Below are 23609 nucleotides of genomic sequence, written 5' to 3'. Positions count from 1 at the left end.
CCGAATCTCTAGTTGGCATCGTTTATGGTCGGAACTACGACGGTATCTGATCGTCTTCCAACCTCCGACTTTCATTCTTGATCAATGAAAACATTCTTGGCAAATGCTTTCGCTTTCGTCTGTCTTGCGATGGTCCAAGAATTTCACCGTGGAGGCTCATGGGAAATGTAGTGTGAAATGTAAACACTTCGCTTTCCAAAACTCCTCTTAGTCACAGGTAAGTTACAGCGTGGTCGCACTGGACGCGGAACCGAAGCGCAGCGCCCTGGAGCGGAGGCAGTTTCAGCTAGGCACACATGTTAACCGGTCTGCCTGGTCGCACATCTCACGCTGTGGAGCGCAGTGCGCGCGTCTGCAGCGCTTCAGATCGGTTCAGTTCTATTTTTCACGCGAGCCTCGAGTGCGGTCTGTCAAGCTGGATAGACCAGATCGTACCAGACAGGAAGTCGGGCACAGAAAAGGCGAGAGAATCCGGTCAATTTTCTAAATAAAATAAATAGAATAAGTTGTTGCTTGTCCGTCTATAGCCTAAATATTTGTCAGTTGCGTCTGCACACGAGACACACACACACACACGTTTAAAATTACATGTGTGTGGAAAACCGAGTGAATACGAGTATGGGCGACTGCAGTCAATGTCTGATGGGCGCGGAGAGAGGAGGAGAAGTAGCTCCCAGTGCGACCACCCAAGCGCCCGAGAAGCCGTGCGCAGCTTCCGCGTGCAGTGCGACTGCAGCCACTCCCCCTCTCACATGGCAGCATCGATCATACAACAACAACATTCTCAACAACTGTCATCAACTTCAAATCAAAAATTGAGGAATGGGCACATTGCATTTTGTGTATGGTTATTAAATCTGTAACTTGTCAATGTCTCAAAGAATTTTCTCTGCATTTGCAACATTTTGGTGTTTTCAGATGTGTTGCAGTCGATGTTATCGCCAGAGTTTGTGATTTTCAACTGAAGCACGTCTGTACGCACAGCACTTTAATCAAACATAGCCATGTCTCTTTCCTTATAATTAATATGGGAAATTCAATTATACAGTATATACATGTATGCACATTTTCAACAGGTACTGCACAAGTTTTGATTGATTGACTGATTACAGTTTAGGCATATTAACCACACTAGTGTAGACTGTAGGTTCCAGTCCTCAGTTCTGGTCTTTGGGTAGCCATTCATGTAATAAGGTTGATTCTTCCCTCCGCTGGGTCAAGGTGGAGTCTACTGGGGCTTGGTTTTCTGATACAGTTACTTTGCAATGAAAGAAATTCATTGCGTTTGTTAAGACGAAATCAGAAAGACATGATTTTAAGTTAGAAACAGAGGATGGAACTTGTTCTTCACATTTGTGCAGGCCTCATAAGCGGCATGTTCATCATACTCATATATATGACTCCATAAAGCTGGATGGATCATTATATTTCTCCTTTTCCAACTTGTATTACTGCTTTGTGATGATTTGTTCATTCATGGGATATGAGAACTCATTTAAGCGCCTGGTCTTCTGCCATCCATCCCTGGTGCATTACAGCCCCCGAGATAAAATTAAGACAGCACAAAAGCTCTCTGAAGTCTCGCTGCCTCAAAAGGTGCGATCGCAGCAACCGGCGCGTGCAGCTTCACTCGCACCCTCTCGGGTGCTTATCCTTCTGTGATAATTAACAACTGTGACAGTGGAAAGGAGGGAAAGCTGTGAATTAGAAGTAACACTGACTAAATAGCTGTCATTGTTTGATTACGGACAAAGTTAAAGGGGCCAGACAGAAAAGAGGAGGCAGAGACAGGAGAGGGGGTAATGAGTGTGGAAGAGAGACGCGCATTTATCAACTTCAAGGCCATTTCCATCAAAATGCTGGATTGTAACTGAGAGCAGAAAAGGAGGGAGAAAGGAAGGCGGGTCAGAATAAGGGGAACACGCCGACTTTGTCCGTCACTTCACCCAATAGAGGCTAATTGAAAATTTCACACCTGTGGTTCTCTTTTCTTTCAATTCATTAATAAAATGAGTGTGTTTTTTTAAACAGAAATGTTCTGTATCCAACAAATGAATAACAGGTCACAGCGAAAACTTTCACGCACACATAGACAACCGCACTCCAATAAATTACACACTGAAAGGTCTTAGAGGTCTTACAACTCCAGAAAGCAGCCCTTCTTGTTTTGAAGGCTTTTCACTCACTAATCTAAATACTAATCAGGAGATTGAGTATTTCATCCAAACTTACTGCCACTGCGATCCTCCCCAACACATGCTCTGGAATTCGTTTGTACACGTCCAGAGAGCCACCTGCAAAAGACACATTATTCATTAAGGAAGTGATTTTCTTTCTTCTTTCTTAACTAATCTCCCTAATGGCCTTTTTGGCACAACACAAAGTGCCTGTTGGCAGGTTGCAGGTTATAACGCTCCACACTCATCTTTACAACTGACAAAAAAATAAGTTTAAAAAATTGCTTGCAAGTTCATCTGCATCCAGCTCTACACTGAGTTAACAAACATTTCCAATATGCTTTGTATTCCAACCAGGCACCCTTACCAAGAAAGACTCTTACACTGAAAATCAACACAAAAGTAAAACTCAAATACAGTACCAGTCAAACGTTTGGACACAATGTTTTTTTCTTTATTTTTATGACTTTCTACATTGTAGATTCAAACTGAAGACATTGAAGAGGAACTATGTAAGTCTGGTTGCTTTTCTGCTGTTTTGCTAACCCTCCTCTTGTCCATGTGCATTTGTTTACAGCGAAGCCAGCGTAAAATCAATCCATGAAGCAGTGGATAACGTTTTATAACATATACGATGTTACAACGTGTGTATTTTTGTAATTTTAACCATGATAAACAAAAGATTGCCAGTTATGGAGCGCGTTTGTGTCGCCGTGAGAGAGCTGGGACACCGGGGCAGCGGCCAGGTACTACACTGATGTTGCAAGGTTGGTTTTCAGCCGTGAGATCAGGTGGAAGACAGAGAGCCTCCGTTCCCACTGTAATAAGTCACAAGTCACGTCGTTAACTATCACTATTACTCCAAAGCTTTTTAATTAAAGCAGAAGGAAGCGGAATGTTTGCGTTAATATGAGTCTTAAATAGTTCTATCTTCCGACAGCAATCACTTACATAGAGTGTTTGGTCTGAAACACGGGTCTGTCAGTCACTCTGCTCTGCTGTAAGCCGAGGAGAAAACTTTCCTTGTATCCTACAACCTTTATCCAATGAGGAGAGAGAACGGCATAAAGGGGCGGTCCTCTCTGTGTGTGCAGCCAAGGGATGCGTGTGAATGTGGTGACGTAGGGACGAGGGCTGGGACTGCTAACTCCATCTGCTGACAGGAAGTTAACCAAAACCACCGGATCGCTTACTTCTGCTTTAAAGTAAATCTAAAAGCATGTACTTTTGGATACTTAAGTACCTTTAAAAGCAAGTACTTTTTTACTCTTACTTGAGTAACATGTCGACTGAGCTACTTTTACTTGTAAATGAGTAAATTTTGACTAGTATTTGTAGTACTGGGGTGGAGTAGGCTACTCTGTCCATCTCTGGAATCTACCTTCTTGCCCTAGTCGCTGAGCAGAGAGAGAATTAGTGCATGATGTCATGTCACCGCTCCAGAAGTCTTACTTCTGCTTAAAGGTAAATGTAGCATAGCCACGGGAGAAATCCTGCTTAGTTCCTCTTTAAAACTCTGAAGGAACACATGTGGAATTACATAGTAAACACAAAAGTGTTTAACAAATCAAAATGTGTTTCATATTTTTGATTTTTCAAAGTAGCCAGCTTTTGCTTTGATGACAGCTTTTTGCACACGCCTTGATTCTCTCATCAGCTTCATGAGGTCGTCACCTGGAACCGTTTTGCGAAGCTGAGCACTTGTTGGCTGTTTTGCCTTCACTTGGTCCAACTCATCCCAAACTATCTGAACTCCATCTCAGGTGACAGATAACACTTTTATGTCTACTACATAATTCCCTAAGTGTTTCCTTTACTGTGTTGATGTCTTCAGTATGACATGACCTACAATGCAGAATGTATAAAAATAAAATAAAGAAAAACCACTGAATGAGAAGGTGTGTCTAAACTTTTGACTGGTACAGTATATTCCAAAGTTAGAACAACAAGTGAAGACAACCACTATAAATAAATAACAATTCACTCAGAAAACAGCCAAAGAAGATCACGACAGAGAAGCCTGATACTTTAAACATTTTACAAATCAATGTGGAAATTCTCTGAAAAGCTGCTAATGCTCCTAATATTTGACAGGTTCCAGCTGTGTTTAAAAATACACTACAAGTCTACACAATCATTTGTTATGAATCCATCTGTTCAAATCGTATTCCTTCTAATATTAGTAAAAGGAGAAACAAGCCAACACATTCATTGATTTGTTCCCTGTTGGAAATAAGTACAACTAAAAAAGACTGATCACAGAAAAGTTTCATAAAGTCAGAGTGTGCTCAGAGGTTAGACGGACTTTGCTGACAAGCTGCCGAATGTGTGAAACAAGGGAATAACTGCATTAACACACACTCGGACAAGCACACACACCTTAAAAACATAGGCAGTCTCCCATCTCACACCAATCCAGGCACACGCATACAAACACACCTACAGATGCACTTAAGTCAAGGTTTGTCGCACCCTTGTAGCTTTTAGCACACACACATGCTAAGCAGCTCGCAAAGATGAGACGTTCTCTTGATCTGCAGAAGTGAAAATGGATACACAGACGAGAGACAGACGACAGGTCCCCAAAGTCTCCTCTACGCAGCTGTGGCGAGCAAAATGCACACGTGTGATCTGCTGAGTTGAGCTACAGGAAAAACTCACCGTCCATAAATTCTGTGCATATGGATATCCTGTTTTCAACGAAAAAAGCGCTGAAGAAAGTGATGATGTACGGCGAATCACACTGCAATCAGGAGAGGAAATACTGTGATTATTACAGAGCATTTCAAAATACAGTATTTATCTGATACAAAAGAAGTTGTTTATATGTAATCTTCAAGCAAATTTGAGCAAAATGCAACATTTGAAGTTTCTAATGATCAAGTAATTATTAAAATGATTGCAGTAGATGCTCAAAAGCAAATATTAAATAATTCTATCAACTGTTGCTTTTCATTTGTTCGGTTAAGAGAGAGCATGTCCATGTAGTGCTGATTCCTTTCTTATGTTGTAAACACTTTGTTAGCTACATTCATGATTAATTAACAACATAGACCTGGTAAGAAAGCAACAAAGGGAAACCGTTTCCAAAGAGTTGTAATGAATCCAAACCAACCTTGTAGAGAATTTCTAACTCTGACATGATCTGTTTCTGTAGTTCCACCGTGATGTCCAGTGGGATGACCTGTAAAGAAACATCCTTTAATAAACGACACTAATAAGCTGTGACTATCGTCTGATGAGGTCACTGGCATCCATAATATCATCCATATGAAAAGAAGTTCTTACCTTGACAGCTAGAACCCGCTTGCCGTGAATGTGGTACGCTCTAGAGGAAGATAAAAGAAGATGATATGAAACAAAACTATTTAAAAAAAGCAGTTGCGTGAGTAGATGGAAACATGGGTTTGGTGATTTATTTTTCATTTGGTCTAGTCTGATTTAAGTCTTTCAGTCTAATATTCTTTTCAGCTTTCCTCGTAGCACTGATCACAACATACGGTAATGTGCAAAAGTTTTAGATACTTCAGCTGTCTAGATTCTTATCCATCACACAATTCCATCAACAAGGGCTCCGCTCTATCACAAATTCTTCTCTGCACCAAGGCAACATCTCAAAACATACAAGCACAGTCATAAGAAACTGTCTTAAACCTCAACCCCAACCGGGAGTTTTTTGGAGCTTCTCGGAGTACCTCGGAGATCCTGGTATGGAATTCGCACCAACCACCTCGGCCCCGTAAAATGCTGTCAGACGCTGGAATAAGCTTCTTGCCAGATAAATAAAAATGCTCGAGCATGTAGTCTGGTACCCTGATAATGCTCTGTAGAAATAAAAACTCAATGCAAACACAGCACATTAGTGGTGTGACAGACTGACTGTGCACATTTACTCACAAAAGAGTTAAAGGTCCAGTGTGTAAAATGAGGGGAAAACCGTGATATCTAGTGTTCAGATTCTAGTTTACAGCGCTCCTCCGAGGACAAAAAAAAAATTGTTTACCAGGACTGGGATGACTGTAAGTATTTCAGGAGCATGGAGCGATGAGGTGAAGATCTAAACCATTTTACATTATATCTGCCGTTTCCTCCTCCTTCTTTGTTTATTTATGAACGCGAAACTCTTGAAACGTGCTCTCTGGTTGGCTGGATTTTCCATTCGGGCTGCCGTACAAATATGGCGGCGCAAGATGGCCACATGCTCTGACCCTTGCTAGAATAATTATGAGGCGACGAAAACCAAACGAATTTGATTTTATAGCGATTATACACTTATTCATGGGTTTGCCAATTATTGCACACTGGTCCTTTAAATAAAGGTAAAACTGGTAAACCTGTTGCAGTCCACTAGAGATCATAAATTTATATGCCATGTGGTAATTGATACAAGTAAATCCAGTGTATATTCATACGCACAAAGGGTGATGTAACTGTACTTGTAATAAAACAAAGATGAAAATTCACAAAGTGCATCAAAAGTTGCCTGAAACTCCACAGGACTGGGAATTTCTGAGCAACAGTCGAGTCTGAGGTCATATGAAAAAAAAGATGCCTGTCATTTCCCTCAAAAGGTCAAAGGTCACCATCCAAAACCAGATCCAGTTCAGCCTAGTCACTGGGTGTTCCAGACAGAGTTTTGAATTGCAGGTAAAGCAGCAGCCACAGACCGTCCCAGTAATGATTTAATTATCAAAGTCCTTAATGCCAAACGTCGGCTTTAGTTACAGTCCTTGAAGGTTAGTTTACGGTACCTCTAGACCTTTCAACATACAATCCTCAAGGACGAACACTGTCCAACAGCTGTCAGGTGATGGGGCTGAGGCGGGGGCCGTGTACGTCATGAGGGATGGCTAGCTTGCAGGCAGGCTTGGTGAACGTGATACCTGGCTACTCACCTGTCCGCCTGCCTTGCAGAGAAAATGTGTATGGTGCGAGGTGTGATTAATGCGTCTTAGATTAAGAGTATCAAGTAGCTCCTTGGCCAGACACCTCTGAACTGGCCCAGGCCTTTAATTAATGACACCTATTAGTGCCATGTATTTACCCACAGTTGGAATAAACACTGGTCTGTAGGTATGCCATGCTATAGTTTACACATCTGATAACAGTTTCAGGATTGTTGAAGTCAAAAAGAAACTACAGACTTTTCAGAAATGATTGAAACTTAATATCCAAGCTGGCTAGAGAATCCACAGTAATTATGTTTTTTATTAAACTATCCTTTCAAGTCTTTTTCTGTCGTTTCTTTGTAAAAGTTTACAAACAAAAAATGTGACAGGCAAAAGACTTTAGATAGTTATTAGAGCAAATCCTGCTCTTTCTTCTCACTTAACTGCACAATGTCATTTTGTTTTGCCCCGAGAGTATTAGTGTGTTTTTCTTATTTTTAAGTGTCATTTTTTTTCCTCAGAGCTCTTTGCACATTAATGCTGATGGCCTTGTTTCCATTCTGACGTCTCGGTCTTCCTTTAAGCTACAATCAATATCAGTTAAGCGTGACTGCTGCCTCTTAATTAAGATGAGGATGTTAATTGAAGCAAGATCGCAGGGGTAGACATGTTAAATACTGACTGGGCAGGTAGTGCGTGTAAGGCAACCTGAAAAAGGCATTAAACCAAGGCGTCGCAACGTTAAACAACTTGTAGTTGTCAAGAAGTAGTGCAGCACGCTGACAGATAGGCCTATACCCATCCCAAGGCTTCATACACCTAACTGCTGCTTACATGAGTTATAACATGAGCACAAGTTTTGTCTGAGTGTTTGTTCTAGTTTAGTTTTTGGGTATATGATGATAATTAAATGATATAAACACGATATGTGGAAGTTTAAACAGTGTTTTATGGTCTGGCATGTTTTAGAAGTAGACGTAGTGTGACTACTGCTTGGTTAAAGCTTTATCGTCAGACTGTCCTTGACCACCTCAGGGCAGAGCATCCCTGTATGAGTTACAGTGACAGGCCTGTGACAGCAGGAGACGTGGGGACAAGGTTACATAGCCACCCCCACCCCCCCGCCACTTCCCCCTGATCTGACCCCAGTAAACGTGCCCCATTGCCTGGATCTTATTTACACTCCAGCTCGCTCTGTAATAAAAGCTCAATCATGCAGTATTCATAGGGCCTCTCTCGATGTCTCTGAAGTTGGAGCGACTGGCCTCCTGGATCAGGGCTAACGTGGTATGTTTACACTGCCACATGGATGATGGGATGGGCCGCCTCTCTCTCCCTGACCGTCTCACCTGACACAACCATAATGGCTGTCCTGACTGGCACGGACAGACACAGTCCTAGAGGCTGACATGCCTGTACACAAAAAGGCTTGTAAAATATCCAACACGTCTGAAGCAGCAAAAAAAACTGAAGGTCAGAAATTCTCAACTGCATGAATTCGTAATTTGAAATCATTTTTAATGCAGACCTCCTATTATGTCTATTTTCATAAAGACAATGATTGCTGATGATTTGTAATCTTGCTCTATGGCACTTGGTATGGACAGTGGCTACTTCAGGCATCTGAAGCTTGTTTGCATACATTGGTTTTTTAATGTGTGTCCCATAAATCATATCATGTTCCATTCAAACAAAAAAAAAGATTAATAAATTGGAGCAGAACTGTGTCACTCTAACCTACAGTGAATACTGACTACACAATTATTTTAGAAACCATTCATTTTAAAAGAATTTAGCTTGAGGCTGTGAATAACTAGATGTCCCTTTTCGAAAGTTAATGTATTTTCTACACCCAGGTTTCAGGTCTAATTTATTCAGATGGAATCGTGATATAATTAGCCCAATAGTTAGTCTACCCATAAACAAGAAATTGTACAAACTACTTTTATAACTCACAAGTTAATTGTTCGAATATTCAACACCATAGGAAAAAGGCCTAGGGTTTTAAATTATATCCATTTTTATCTACATTTCCCTTTAAGGTGTTCAAAATAGTTACAGTAAAAGTATATTTTCGGTAACACTTTATTTGACACCTATCTCTATAACGCATTATAACCATACATATGAGTTATAATACCTTTATAGCACTCATATGATCAATTGTGCTTTATAACAATAATCATAACAAACTATAAAGCATTTTATCATGACTTATAAGGTCAGGTATTATAATGCATTATAGTTCTTAGTAACTTGCTGACAATGCCCATTGCCCACATTGATAATGCATTATAAATAGAGTTATAATGTGTTATAATTGGCTGATAAACGTGTATAACTATCATTATAAACACTCATAAATTATCATAAGGCTTTATAACAATAAGCATAACACATCATAGAGCATTATAACTCTATTATAATACTTGACCTTATTATAAAATTCTACATGATGTGTTATGCTCATTGTTATAAAGCCTTATGGTAATTTATGAGTGTTTATGATGATAGTTATACATGTTTATAAGCAACAATTATAACATATTATAATACCTGACCTTATAAGTCATGATAAAATGCTTTATAGTGTGTTATGATTATTGTTATAAAGCATTATGATCATTTATGAGTGTTTATAACTATAGTTATACAGTGTTATAACTGCATTATAACTCATTATAAGTATGGTTATAATGCGTTATAGAGATAGGCGTCAAAGTGTTACCATATTTTTAATTATGAAGCAAATCAACTTTGTCTTTAAGGTGACTTTCCAGTAACAGGATTTATTTTGCCAATTTAATAAACAAATGATCTTTATGGAAACACTGACACTGAACTGTGTACTACTAAACAACCTGGGTAATGACTGAAAGTGACAGTGTGAGTGTCGCTGGTGATTAGCTGAACATTATAACCTTCAGTAAGGCTGGATTTACTGCAGAGATGTTATATAATGGAGCATTCAAGGAGTACCTCATCATCTTCACCCTTTGGCATACAGTACATCATACAACTTAACTCCAAATTAAAGCTGCTGCACCAAACAGTCACCACAACCTTCACCTCTGTTTTCTTTGTTCAGAGGTCACAGTGGATCTACCAAAAACAAGAAAAATGAACGTGAAAAGCGACTAGCATAATGACACCAATTAAACATTCACTCTAAATGTGTGTTATAGGCACTGTGATGAGAGTAATTAACTACAATGCTAAAAAAAAATCTAGATCTGAGATACCAGGTTACCACCATTTAACCAAACATGTTAAGCCATTCAATAGAGTCTAATCAATGAGGTAAAACACTAAAATCAATGGTGAGAATGGGCTGAGACATTAAAAGGACAACCAAGGGTGTCTAAGTGGATGTCATCACAGTCACAGCTAGGCCAGTGTGCTAGTTTTAATTGCAAAGCTGGATCCATGAGTCACAAAAATAGCCTTTGTGTCCTTGTTATTGTATTTATAAGCCACAGAGTCGGTTAGATTGGTGGACAAGATGGACCTCTGAGAGAGTGTGTAATAAAAAACAGAGGCCGACAGTGATGGATGGCTAGGTCAACGTGTGGCTATGGAGAGCTGAGGTGTTGGTAACATCCAATTGAGTCTAAATGGCTCTGGGTCATAAATGGGCTAAGAGGTTAAAAGGTGGGGAGCCTTTGGTAGTGCTTTTCAAACGTGATAAGCCTAATATAAGATGGAGCAAAGGGTAGAGGCTGAAGAGAACTGAGAATTGATTTCCAAGTGAGCAGGAACCCTGTCCGGGCCTTTCAGTATTTCTAAACAAATCGCTCATTTCCTGCTCAATACAGCAACATTTGTTAGGTATAGCGGGCACCTAGAACCTTAAATACTCATTTTCAATGGTTTTGGGAAAAAGTGTGCTGCACTTTGAGAAACGGTGCATGTGCAAGCATGATATTGAAAACATGGATCTGGCTAGTTTACCATGAATACACTTGCCTACAGTATTTTGCCGACTGAGATACAAATGTGTCACTGGAATTTTTCATAAGCTGTTGTTGCTGCTATTAAAGGTGTTCAGAAATGGCCGTTTGTCCTGTTTGTCCCGCCTCCTTCCACCACTTTCTGCACGAGTTTACATGAGTAAGGAAAACAAATGTGATTGGTCACTATCCAGCGGGCGGGATAGTTTGGGGCGGGACCGGGCAGGACACAGTGTAATTTCTCGTTTTTCGTTCCCATGCGTGGAATGCGTTTTTTGCTCTTTTTTTTAATTATGAAACTAGACACTTTAACACACCTTATGTGTAAATTTGGGGACTCTACGACGAGTACCGTAGAACTGAAATAGATGTCGATCAAAAACTCATGACAGCTCATGATCTGGAAGTTTTTATCATAACTCGGCTTTTGCAAACGGAGTTCTGCATGTGGATGCAGCAGCTGCTCTGCTCTCACTCGCGAGGCTCCAGCAGCTCGGAGCTGAAACAGGAAGCTCTCAGCCGACAGTCCCGCCCGGTCTTCATCTGGAGCAACACCGTGTCCTCCCAAAGATCCTCCCGTGGTAAAATGTGATGGTCTCTGGGCCAAAGCAGGCTGCCTGCACCACCGACCCGTCCCACAGAAGGACCGCAACCACCGGTGGGGCCGGTGTTCCCGACCTGCTGTGGCCCAGAGACCATCACATTCCGCGGCGAGAGGCTGTGCCACGGCACGGTGCGTCTGTGTTATTGTTGTTTAGTGGCGCCCCCCCCCCCCCCCCCGATGGTGGTTTTGTGAATAGAACAACATTTGTTGTATATATTTATCTTACACGAGCCCTTTGATCCAGAAATGCGAGTGTCAGAAGAGAGACAGGCACAAACAGAGCACCTTTCATAAAAGACGCTGTATCTCCTTTTCTAGAAAAAAAGGAGGGATTTTGGTGAAACCTCTCTTTCTCAGGAACAGAGGCACGTAGAAACAAACGGTTTGTGGCCATTTGAAGCATAAAGTTTCACCTTTCAAATGAGCCACAGTATGTGTTGGTGGCAATAATATAGAATACACTGTGGCTCTACAAAAATCGTCAAAAATGGTCTAAATTGCCGGTACACTTGACTAAAACTTTGGAAAGGAGCGCGGCACTCAATGAGTTAAGCAAGATGCCATTCTTTAGTAGCTGACTGACTTACAACACGGCAGCAATACATCAAAGTTAATGTCAAGGGAAGAGTCGTATCGAATATTTGGAGTTTCTGACAAAATAATTATAATAAAAGCGACAGGGAGGCAATTACCAATTTAATTTCAAGGACACCCACACAATTAAGACAAATGTTGTTAATTTTACAGGCCTTAATATACTACTGTTATACCACACTGTATTATACTTGGCTACATTATGTGTCATAGACTTTACCCAAATATGCAGGAAGAGATGAAATATGTACGGTGAAGCCGCTCAAAGTTAATTTGCATTATATAATCGTGAACAAAAAAAATCACTATAAGATTTCACCTCTGTGTTTTCCAAAAAAAATAGAAGGATTTAGGTGCAGTTTATTTTAGGCACCTGTTTATAGTCTATGATATTGTATGGACATGAAGTTACAGTTATTATTTGTTTAGTTAGTTTAGTTCATTCATATATTTAACCATTTTATACTAAATGGTATCCAAAATGAGAATGATTCTAATGCTGCTTAATGTGCATACTGACTGTGTCACTTCAGTGTGAGAACTACATGCTCATAACCTGCTTAGTGTGTAGTATGAATTTGGGACACAGCATGTGTTCAGGAAAATGCTCAAAGGGCTACATCTTCAAGCTGTTGAAAAATAAAGAAGACTGGGCTCCTCTGTTTGCCCTGATTGTTCTGACCTGAAAAAGCACCTATGAATTGATTAACATTTTCTTACATCTTAATTAAAACCTGAATAAGGTATCTGAATTTACATGAACATGGCATGACATAATGTGCAATAACCAGGCTTAGGTTTAGATTTTTTTTTTAAATTCAGCACAAAAACATGTTTTTTTTTATTTGTTTTGTTTTTTTGCTTGTCTAAACTGACTTAGACAGTGTTGGCCCTACATTATCGGCCTCCCCTGTGCTGTGTAACCGTTTCTTGTGCCAAACTGATCTGCAACCTTTATTCTCCTACAACTAGGAGCGACTGGCAAAGTAATAAAACAGTAAAAAGGAGGTTGAAAAGAGGGGGATAAAAGTAAAAAAAAAAAAAAAGAGTCTCATGGATTTGCTGGATAGGATATTTACTGGGTTTGTTGGTGAATGTGTGAGGCAGACCACTCTGTCAAGTCAAGGTTAGTCTGAGCAGTGATCAATACTTCAATCTCAATAAAACAGCTCAATAGCTGAGGATTGATGGGAAGGGTGAAGCACAAGGTGCAGAAAAGAAAGATAAAAGGAGCAACACAAATGCCAACCTTGTCATAACGTTAACAGGACAGTCATACATTTGTCTAACCAGCGGGGTCGGAGCTCTTCCATGGTGGCAGGTAATATGCTGGACTATAAACCGATTAAGTCAACTGCTGTCATACCTTACAGCCTCCAATCAATACCATATATTTGCAACCTTCAAACCAGAATAAATAGATGAAGGTACAGACACAAAGCAGCCTGACAGATGTCACACCAAACAGTGGGAGATAAATGGACGGTTGAGGGAACAGAGGGAGGGTGGTGAAGAATGGAGAAGCCCTCGCAGAACCCAGCTGCAGAGGGATGTGTGCCATTTTGTCATAAAATGTGTGCAGGAAAAAAAAAAAAAGAAAACTGGTACTTATTGGTCTCAAACTAGACACTGAGACATTCACCCGTGGTATTTGTGGAGGCTCAAACTTACTTGTAAACTGTGCCACCGTTTCCATGGCCGAGCTGCTCTTGATAGTGGATATCTTGGGCATTTATCTACAGAGCAACAAGAGAGAGTGAGAGAGAGTGAATGAGAGATTGGGGTGGGGGTGGCTGCAGGCTATAAACAAGACAAGCATTCAGGTCACTACAAGTTCAGCAACATAAGGAGAGAAAACAGGAGGAGAAGAGGAGATCAATACAACATTTGCTGTCCAATTTATAAAAGGACATTGTATCTGGGCGAGTGCGACAGTGAGCGATGTAGACTTTAATGACGATTTGTTTGCTGTCGTCATTCCACTCTACTTTCATAAAAAGTGTCAGTGGCGTGTGGGTGATATAACGCGGCTCTAACTAACATGAGTGATCTGGGAAAAAAGTTCCTCCCTCTTGCCCATAACCAGTCAACATCTTCCCAAAGGTCAAGGAAACTCCTCTAAACAGTGCACTCAAATAATCCTGTAGCTTCAATTTGTATGAAATGACACTTCAAAGTAGGTTAAAGCAGAAGTAAGCGAGTTAGCAGTCCCCGCCCTCGTCCCTACGTCACCACATTCACGCGCATCCCTTGGCTGCACACACAGAGAGGACCGCCCCTTTATGCCGTTCTCTCTCCTCATTGGATAAAGGTTGTAGGATACAAGGAAAGTTTTCTCCTCGGCTTACAGCAGAGCAGAGTGACTGACAGACCCGTGTTTCAGACCAAACACTCTATAGAAGTGATTGCTGTCGGAAGATAGAACTATTTAAGACTTATATTAACACAAACATTCCGCTTACTTCTGCTTTAACAGACTATAAAGGCCAAACAACTAAACTAAATACCTTATCCTCATGTAAGTGTGGAATATTTATAATTAAACTAGACAGATACTAGACATTTTATATGGACTGATTATGATCTGTTGATACTGGTATTGAGTTTCTGATTTTCTTTAAATCTGTTGAAAAATTTAATTTACATGTATTTTTTGAAATTTTAAATAAATGTAAAATACAAATTAAAACCCTAATCTGCAAAAAAGAAGAAATATATACATACATACATACAGTAAGTGATATCAATAGGGCTGCTTAAATTAAATTTGCACGGCCATAATATGGCAGACATTGCAACATACATGTTAACATGTATGTACAACATGACATACATGCACCCCCCTCCTCCCCAAGTTCACTTCAACTGACTTGATGACATGGTGAGAGGAAGGAGGTAAAGAGAATGAGAAAAGATGGATGAAGGCCGCAGCAGAGGGGAGAGAGCAGCTCTATTAGCTCACTGTGTTACAGCAGCAACCTGAGAGGCTGCTGGCTTAATTGTCTCCCTGACACACTAGCCACAGTGTGTGTGTCTGTGTGTGTGTGTGTTGGAGCACGCGCAAGAGCGAGCGTCTTTTTAAACCAGAGACACGACGGTAGCAGCTTGACGCTAGCAACCCGCAGACCCCCCACCCCCCCACCCCGCTCCCAGTGCGGCACAGTGAAGAGCCAATAACCAGATACGCTCTGTGTAACATGCCTACAGTTGGAATCAAAAGAAATCAATAGTGGAGCATGCGGCCGGTGAGGATGTGCTCCGGTGAGTGGAAACTAGGTGTGAGAGGAGGGGCAGCGAGGCAGCAGTGATCAAATACTACTTAAAGGGATAGTTCACCCAAAATTCAAATTTCACTCATTATCTACTCACCCTCATGTCAACTAAGAGCTGTGAGAATTTTCAGAGTCCTCCGTTCCTTCTCTGAGTTAGGGGGGGGTCTGTGCAGCAGTATTTGTCCATATAATGGTTGTCAATGGATACCAACGTTCTTCGTCCAAAAAGACACACCAAAAAACATCCAAATACCTCCATACTGCTCGTCTGTAATGTCCCTCTTGTATTGAAGCCCCGGCATGAGAAATTGTTCTGAAAAAAATTAAATAAGTCTATATTTTAAGCTTGTTTGTAGCGGAAGCTCCCAGTGTCTCGGTTCACTGCTCTTCCTGTGATTTGCACTGACCGGCGGAACAATTTCTCATGTCGGGACTTCAATACAAGACGGATATTACATACGAGCAGCATGGAGGTATTTGGATGTTTTTTGGTGTGTCTTTTTGGACAAAGAAAGTTGGTATCCATTGACAACCATTATATGGACAAATACTGCTGCGCGGACCCCCCCGTAACTCCGAGAAGGAACGGAGGACTCTGAAAATTCTCACAGCTCTTGGTTGACATGACGGTGAGTAGATAATGAGTGAAATTTGAATTTTGGGTGAACTATCCCTTTAAACCAAAACACAGCCTCACCTGCCCATTTGTGAGGATCCTCTTCAGCTCAGCAGACGACTTCTTTAAGCTGCAGGAGGGAAAACACGGCACAAGTTTTACTGACGCCAGCATCGCACACAACATGTTTGTGCTCGTCTATCAGCTCATCAGTTGGAACGAGCTCCTCCAGCCCCGGCAGAGCTCACCTGTTGTTGGCCATGGAGTCTGGCACCGCATGAGTGCAGTCGTTGGCCGGGTTAGGTCTGGTATTAACCTGCAGGGGTGCAAAAACACATACACACAAATGTGAAAGGACACACACACTCACAAGCACACACTTTGCGGTCAAGGCCAAAAGACAGACAAGCAGACAAGACAGACATATGGCCAGACCCTCTAAAAAAAAAAACACAGGCTCTCAGTTCAGCCATGAGGTTAATTGGCTTTCGTAGAGAGAGAGAAGTGAGACGGCGAAGAAGAAAGAAAGTGGTGTCTGCACAGAGGATGACAGACAGCAGAGAGGAGAAGAGAAGAGAAGGAGTCTTCACATTAGAGGAAGTAAGACAGACAAAACAAATTTGGGCAAATGTGGGAGTGAGATAAAGTCAGGCCATGAAGAATGTCATGCCCCACTGGGGATATTGTTCTTTACATCTATTCATCTGCATCTATGTTTATTCCAAAGCCCTCTGCACTAAACCCAGATATTGAACACAAAAGGAGAGACAAGACCCTGTAAAGGCGGACTAAAAATAACTCATTTAATTGAGGTCAAAAGGCCGGCGTGTTGGGTCTACTAAAGCACAGGGAACCTCTCTTTAATTAGTGCCCAGGAAGACCTAATTTAAACAGTGCACACGACTCTCCTTAGCCAATTACTTTTATATTAAAATGGGAGAAAACAGGGGGAAGATTATCAAAGGTTTTTGAGAAAATATCATCTTCTCCAAACAGACCTTTAACCCTAAAAAAAAACACTGACACAGTTCAGTAGTTGTTTGCCAAGCTCCTCAGAGGATACATTAAATAAAGCACTTTCAGTGGGGTGGGGGTAATTTTATTACTGAAATTGAGATGATATAATATGGATCATCTGGAGAGATGGAGGAGGTGTCAAGTCATTTAACCCAAGATAATTAGCAATGAGTTTCAATAGTAACATATGCCCAGCGTAAAAGAGGAAGGTCTGTGGAAGGCCGTTTGTAAATGGGAGAGGGGGGGGGCATGTAATGATAATTTCATGGTTGAACAATAACATCTTCTTATAGGTTTTGGCCAAAGCTGACCAAAGCTGATGTTCCTCCTATCACATGGACTGAGAGGATCAGAGTTACTCTGGGGGTGTCTGCTCCAGCACTGACACCTTGTTCAGAAGTGACTACCCCGGTGTGAGAAACACAAAAATACAGCGAGACAGAAGGAGAGAGGATGAGCCCCGCCACAGTGGCAGCCAGCCATCGCCATACATAAACATAGACGAGGGGAGCAAGAGAATGAGTGAAAGAAAAGGAGAGCCTTGACTTCAATTGACATTTCAATAAGTGGAACACAGCGTTACCAATCCATTTGCCTCAACTTCCCTCCCTCCCCTTCCCTCCTTCTCTGTGTAAGGCAGCTGAAACAATTATTGAGATACGTACCTTCAGGCCATGTATGTTCCGGATCCCTGGAGTCTTGCCGGCTGAAACAGTAATTGACTAGATTGTAGAACACATCACTGGACCATTTACAAATGTGCTGAAAAGGAATCAGTCCTTTATAAAGAAAAAAAAAAAGAGATGAAATGAAATGAGGGTTACTCTGAAATTAGTTGCAGACAAGAGTGATTGAGATGTTGGGCTCTTGAGACGGCTGGTTGGTTGGTTGGTAGGTAGGTAGGTAGGTAGGTAGGTAGGTAGGTAGGTAGGTAGGTAGGTAGGTAGGTAGGTAGGTAGGTAGGTAGGTAGGTAGGTAGGGAAGGGAAAACAGAATCACAGAGTTGGAGAAAAGAGACGGAGCGAGAGGGAAAAGAAAGACAGACAAAAAGATATAGAGTAAAAGAGACAGTCAGACACAGTGATATATTTAATCATGCTGCCCTTGGGGTCTGTTAGCGATTATGTATGACTGGTGAGAAAATGATATGAAGATGTAGAAACATATTTATTTGAAAAGGCCTCCTAGTGAAAACCAGCTTTGGAAGAAAACGACACAATGTCGGGAACGGCTTAGTCTGAATACAGGCTGGGAGTTTTAATGTCCTTGAAGCAAACGAAATGCAGATTTATAAATGACAAGTCATCGCAATAACGGAACGAGCCGCTGAATTTTAATGTTGTCCAGAGGCTGCGTTGTTATTTCCAGCCACCAAAAGCTCCAATTTCCCTATTGTTTCAACACAACACCCACATTTCAACATAACAGTTTCAGTTGTTTTTATATATTTATTTAATATTTAAATCTACTCGTGATTAATTGTGAGGAAATTAATTGCAAAGATGTATTGAGCCCTTCAGCATTTCCAATCTATGATGAAATGTTAACATGTCACTGTGTACCTCTTGGAAAAATCTGGAGAGGGTCAGGCAGCAGTCCATTCATGCGCTGTTCATTCATTGTGTTGTAGTACTGAGGGCAAAAAAAAAAAAGAGTCATATAGTGCGTAGTAAACATTTGGAAACAATGATAGTTTGAAGTGATTATTACACATACTTTCACAAATAAAGAATGACTTAAAATGTGAACAAGAGTGTTAACAGAATGGAGAAAAAAACAAAAAAACAATCCAATGTAACAGCCTAAAACAGATGGAACAAAGCCGCGGTAATTTTGCAATTTGACTGCGCTCTACGCTCGCACACAAAAAATGTTTATTTAAATGACGTCAGAATTAATCCACACTGCTCCCAAAAATGTGGGCATGCTGTGCAGAAGTCTGTTGCCGATGAGGACCAATGCCCTGTGGGCTTGTTCTGAAGGAGTGTAGCATTAACCCTTTTCTCCTCCAGGTCAACAGCTCACCAAACACTCATATCCTACAGGACTAACACGTGCACACACACACACACACACACACACACACACACACACACACACACACACACACACACACACACACACACACACACACACAAACACACACTCTAGGGCCTCTCAGACGCTTGCCAAGGCAATGCAATAATTGATGTTTCAGTTAACCAAACCATCTGTTAAACTGTGAGTGTGTGCGTGTGTGTGATTGAGTGTTTGTGTGTGTGTGTTTTTTGTCGCCTCCTTTTCGAGACTTCGAACCAACAAAAATAAACATCAAACTCTTACACAAAACACAGAGACACTTTCACAGATGTGCGTCTACAAGTCGTCCACAAGTACGTGTGTGTTCATCGTGTTTGGTCTAAAATCCAGTAGCGCTGCAACTTATGATTATTTTCATTACTGATTATTTAAACGATTAATTGTTTGGTCAATAAAATGTAAAAAAAAATGTTGAAAAATGTCAGTGTTCATCAATCAGTGTTTCTCAAACCACTAGATGACGTCCTCAAATGTCTTGTTTTGTCCACAAACCAAAGTTTATCGTCATAAAGGAACAAAGAAACTAGAAATATTCACGTTTAAGAAGCTGAAATCAGAGAAATTTGACTTTTTTTCTTAATAAACTACTCACACCGATTATTAGATTATCAAAATAGTTGACGATTCATTTAATAATCGATTATTGTTTTCAGTTTTTGTTTAATTGTTGCAGCTTTAAAATCCAGTATGAGCTACCAAGTCATCGTGGCAATATGTAAATTTGCTCTCTCATGTTGGGGGAGGGGGGGGGGGGGGACGCTGGGACTGGCTTGGATGGGAACGGATCAGAATGGCTCCCCAAGTGGCACAGCTGTTATTAAAAGGCCTATTTATCACTGTCAGATCCCTCCTCGCTCCAAGCCCTCCGCTTTCGCCCTGCAGCGTTCTTACTAGGCCACATCTGAACAATGGGCCTGATGTGTGTGTTGGTGCTGGGGGGGGTGTGTGTGTGGGGGGGCGGGCTTCATGTACCTTTAATTTTCCACTCAGCTAGTTTATTGATTAAGGCTGCAATTACCACCTAATCTGCGGTAGGTGTGTTATTAAAAGACATTCTCCATTGTTGGCCAATAACTAAACAGTGTCCGATCCCAAATACCATCACTCAGCCTTGAGGGACAAGTGGGAGAGTGAGAGCAAAAGAGCGGGCCTCATCATCATTAGCAGACTGAGGGGAAATGGGAGTAAGAACGGTAGAATTAGAGCCACTACCTCCGGGGGGGGGGGGTGGGGGGGGAGGAACGGATGAGGTCACATGTTTTTTTTTTAGCACCTGACACAGGCCAGTCTTTAACTTTGAAAAGGGGCGTCTGTCTTTCAAGGTGTCGAACAATGATTAGAGATGCCTCCAAGACCAGTGGGTCTCACAGGAGCATGTAGCAATCAATGTTCTCGGTGAGGGGGGGATACTTTTTCACAATAAATGCCCTCTGCAGACACATGTTAATTAAGTGCTGAATTTGAGCATTAATTCTGTTCGGCAATAAGGAGCGTGGATTCTTTCGTGGGGCAATGTTAGAGCGGGGATCTAGGATGAGAAGAAGAAAAGCATTTTAGCGTTTTAACTAATTATTATCACAAATTTACAAACACACAAAGCAGCCGCCAGAGAATGAATTCTCCCACCTTTCACCTAACACGCCGGTTTGCCTTAATTCCTATTAATTTCACATAATGGCTGTCTGCTCACCTGGAATTAATAACACTAAAGCAAAATCCACCGCGCTCTCTACGGAGGCCAAATGGCAAACGCAGCAAACAACCGCAACATGAAAAAAAAAAAAAAATTCACTGAATACGAATGCAAATGAGTGCTGAAGTGCATAGCCCTTGCATAAGACATTTAAAATACTCTGCAAGTGTGAATTATATTTGAGTGGGTCCGGTATTTTCCAGGTGATCAGCAGCTTTTCCTACACTTGGCTGTCCCACGAGAAGTAGAAAACTTGGCTATCCCATGAGAAGTAGAAAAACCATTATGGCGCTTCTGGATTGGCTTGCCAAAGACTCACTGCAGGAATGGCTTTTGAGATGTGTGGAGGGAGCAGTGCAGCGGCGAGGATGCTGATATATTTGCGCTGGAAAGAGTGACGGCAGGGTCAGAAATCATGCTGCTCAAACACGTCACATCATTTGAATAAAGAACGAGATGGTATTTGGAACAATGAGCTGATGGTAGGGCTGCCACAAACGATTATTTTAATAGTCGACTAGTCACCGACAATTTTTTCCGATTAGTCGACTAATCGGATCATACGTAAATTGAATGTAAAACATACAGCTTATCCCACCAGCATGCAGCTGCTCTTATATACCATCATTAGCCTTCAGCTTGAAGTGTTTAAGGTATATGCTAACTAAAAATAAAGACAATTAAGATGATAGTTCATTAAACTTTTAATGAAATATGCAGCTTTAACTGTAGCATAAAGTGCAAACAGCTTTTTTAGGTTTTTCTTTCCTTCATTTATCTCTGGCATCAAACATATAAAATGAGGTAGACACCTGAAACTAAGGCATTATTCACAATAAAATGTTTTGGTCTCACTCAAATATAACAAAAGTAGCCTACATTTTGTGCTCAGTGTAAATAATAGTCGTTCTGTTAAAAAAAAAAAATCGAATAGTTTGAGACAATCGTCTTGTCCCTTTTTACTGTCACAGAAGGAGAAACATATAAAAAGACTCCACCAGAAAGTTCTGTGTGAAACTCTGCAAGGTAGCTATGGACTGTGATGGGAAGCTATTGACGTAGGCTATAGTTTTACGCCGGGAGAGAAGACTTCCTCGTTAAGATGAGCGCTCATTATATTACGTGACCAGGACCGCTGTGACCAGGAGCTGTAACGTTCCGGCTACACCGGTGCCGCTTGATGACGGACAAGAGAGGTAGAGAGAGAAAAGAGAGAACACCTGTACTAACTCACCTTGAGTGAGTGAGTGCACGTGTGTGTGTGGTGGGCAGCAACAACACGTCGACTATTAAATTAGTTGTCGACGATCTTAATAGTCGACGTAGTCGTGACTAGTCGACTAATCGTGGCAGCCCTAGCTGATGGTATAAATTGGTATTTATGGAATAAAAAACAGAATCACAGTGACTATGTTTACATGCAGTCAATATTTGGGTTACGGTCATTATTCCGGTTTCTAAAACATTGGGAATAAGCCGTTTACAGGCGTGAGCAAACAGGGTTATTCCTGTATGGTAATTGTAATCAATTGGGATATCCCAATCAAAACAGCGACGCACAGAGAACGTCTCGACGCACGGACAACGGCATGACGCATTTGAAGTGAATGAATTGAAGTGATTTCTGATGTGATTTGTTTCCTCCTCACTCTAAAAGTCTGGTGTTATCTTACGTTCCATGTTTACAACAAGTAGTTCCTGTACTCAAAAGACCAAGACTCCTTGCAAATAGAACATGCGCAGAACACAAATGAATGTTCCTTACGATGGGGACATCCCGATAGGCGTATACATGACCAAATTTCGGGTTAGAAAAGGAGTAACCCAGGGGTCATTTTCAGGTTTTTAAAAACCAGAATATGAGCATATTCCGGTTTTTAAAGGGACAACAAGGAGTTTTGGAAAGAGAAGTGTTTTTACACTTAATTTCCCATGAGCCTCCGTGCGCACTGTGAAATTCTTGGACCAGCGCAAGACAGACGATCAAGAATGAAAGTCGGAGGTTGGAAGACGATCAGATACCGTCGTAGTTCCGACCATAAACGGCGATTCAGCTGCGTTATTCCCAAGACCCGCCAGGCAGCGTCCGGGAAACCAAAAGTAGGAAATGCTGGACGAGTCAACCACTAAATAATAATAACTAAATAACTTTAAAGACAAAACGATATACAGTATTTATCGAAAATGGACCCATTAACAAGTGTGGGTAACGTGGATTCATCCACATTAATATGAGACTCTTTTATAACCAAATACAAACTCCTCGGGGTCCCTTTAAAAAGGATATGGTGTTTACATGGCTGTGCGCAACCAGGTTATTGCTAATATTCCGGTTATGAAAGTGTAACCCATATGGTTACGAAGCCCATATATGTAATTTAAATGTAGTTCCCATGTTCCGCCGCTAGGTGGCGTATCAGCCCTGCGTTCAAGTTTATTGTCGCTGAGTACGCTCTGAGCACGCACTGCTCACGCCCATACACAGAGCCACACTCACTACCGATACACGATCCCACCGAGCAACACACCTGCTAGTGAGCTGCCGGACCTAGGTATGAAAGTGACGAAAAACACATCAATTCACAATTATTCTTCGTACAGTGTGTTGATAAACCTTTCGTTTATTAGGAAAGAGTCTGTGAATGTTGTGGAAAGAGAGAGAGGAGCCGCTACGACCGTGTTAAGCCTTTGTTCGGACTCCGGTAAGCTAAGAGCTAC

General features: G+C 41.3%; 1 protein-coding gene across 1 annotated transcript in view; it reads right to left on the bottom strand.

The window, feature by feature from the left end:
* The window catches only part of map2k5 (mitogen-activated protein kinase kinase 5), an 84102-nt gene that overhangs the window by 46204 nt on the left and 14289 nt on the right, over positions 1-23609 (bottom strand). The window contains exons 4-12 of the mRNA XM_083997540.1: positions 18682-18751; positions 17785-17825; positions 16351-16418; positions 16184-16232; positions 13886-13950; positions 5466-5505; positions 5293-5361; positions 4839-4920; positions 2233-2294 (exon numbers count right to left, since the gene is read on the bottom strand). Coding sequence (XP_083853666.1) covers positions 2233-2294; positions 4839-4920; positions 5293-5361; positions 5466-5505; positions 13886-13950; positions 16184-16232; positions 16351-16418; positions 17785-17825; positions 18682-18751 — 546 coding nt within the window. The remainder of the gene's footprint in view (positions 1-2232; positions 2295-4838; positions 4921-5292; positions 5362-5465; positions 5506-13885; positions 13951-16183; positions 16233-16350; positions 16419-17784; positions 17826-18681; positions 18752-23609) is intronic.

Source organism: Trachurus trachurus (assembly GCF_905171665.1).
Source record: "Trachurus trachurus genome assembly, chromosome: 3".
NCBI classification, from domain to species: Eukaryota; Metazoa; Chordata; class Actinopteri; order Carangiformes; family Carangidae; genus Trachurus; species Trachurus trachurus.
Note: the sequence above shows the minus strand (reverse complement) of the source record. Positions and strands in the feature narration are given on the sequence as shown.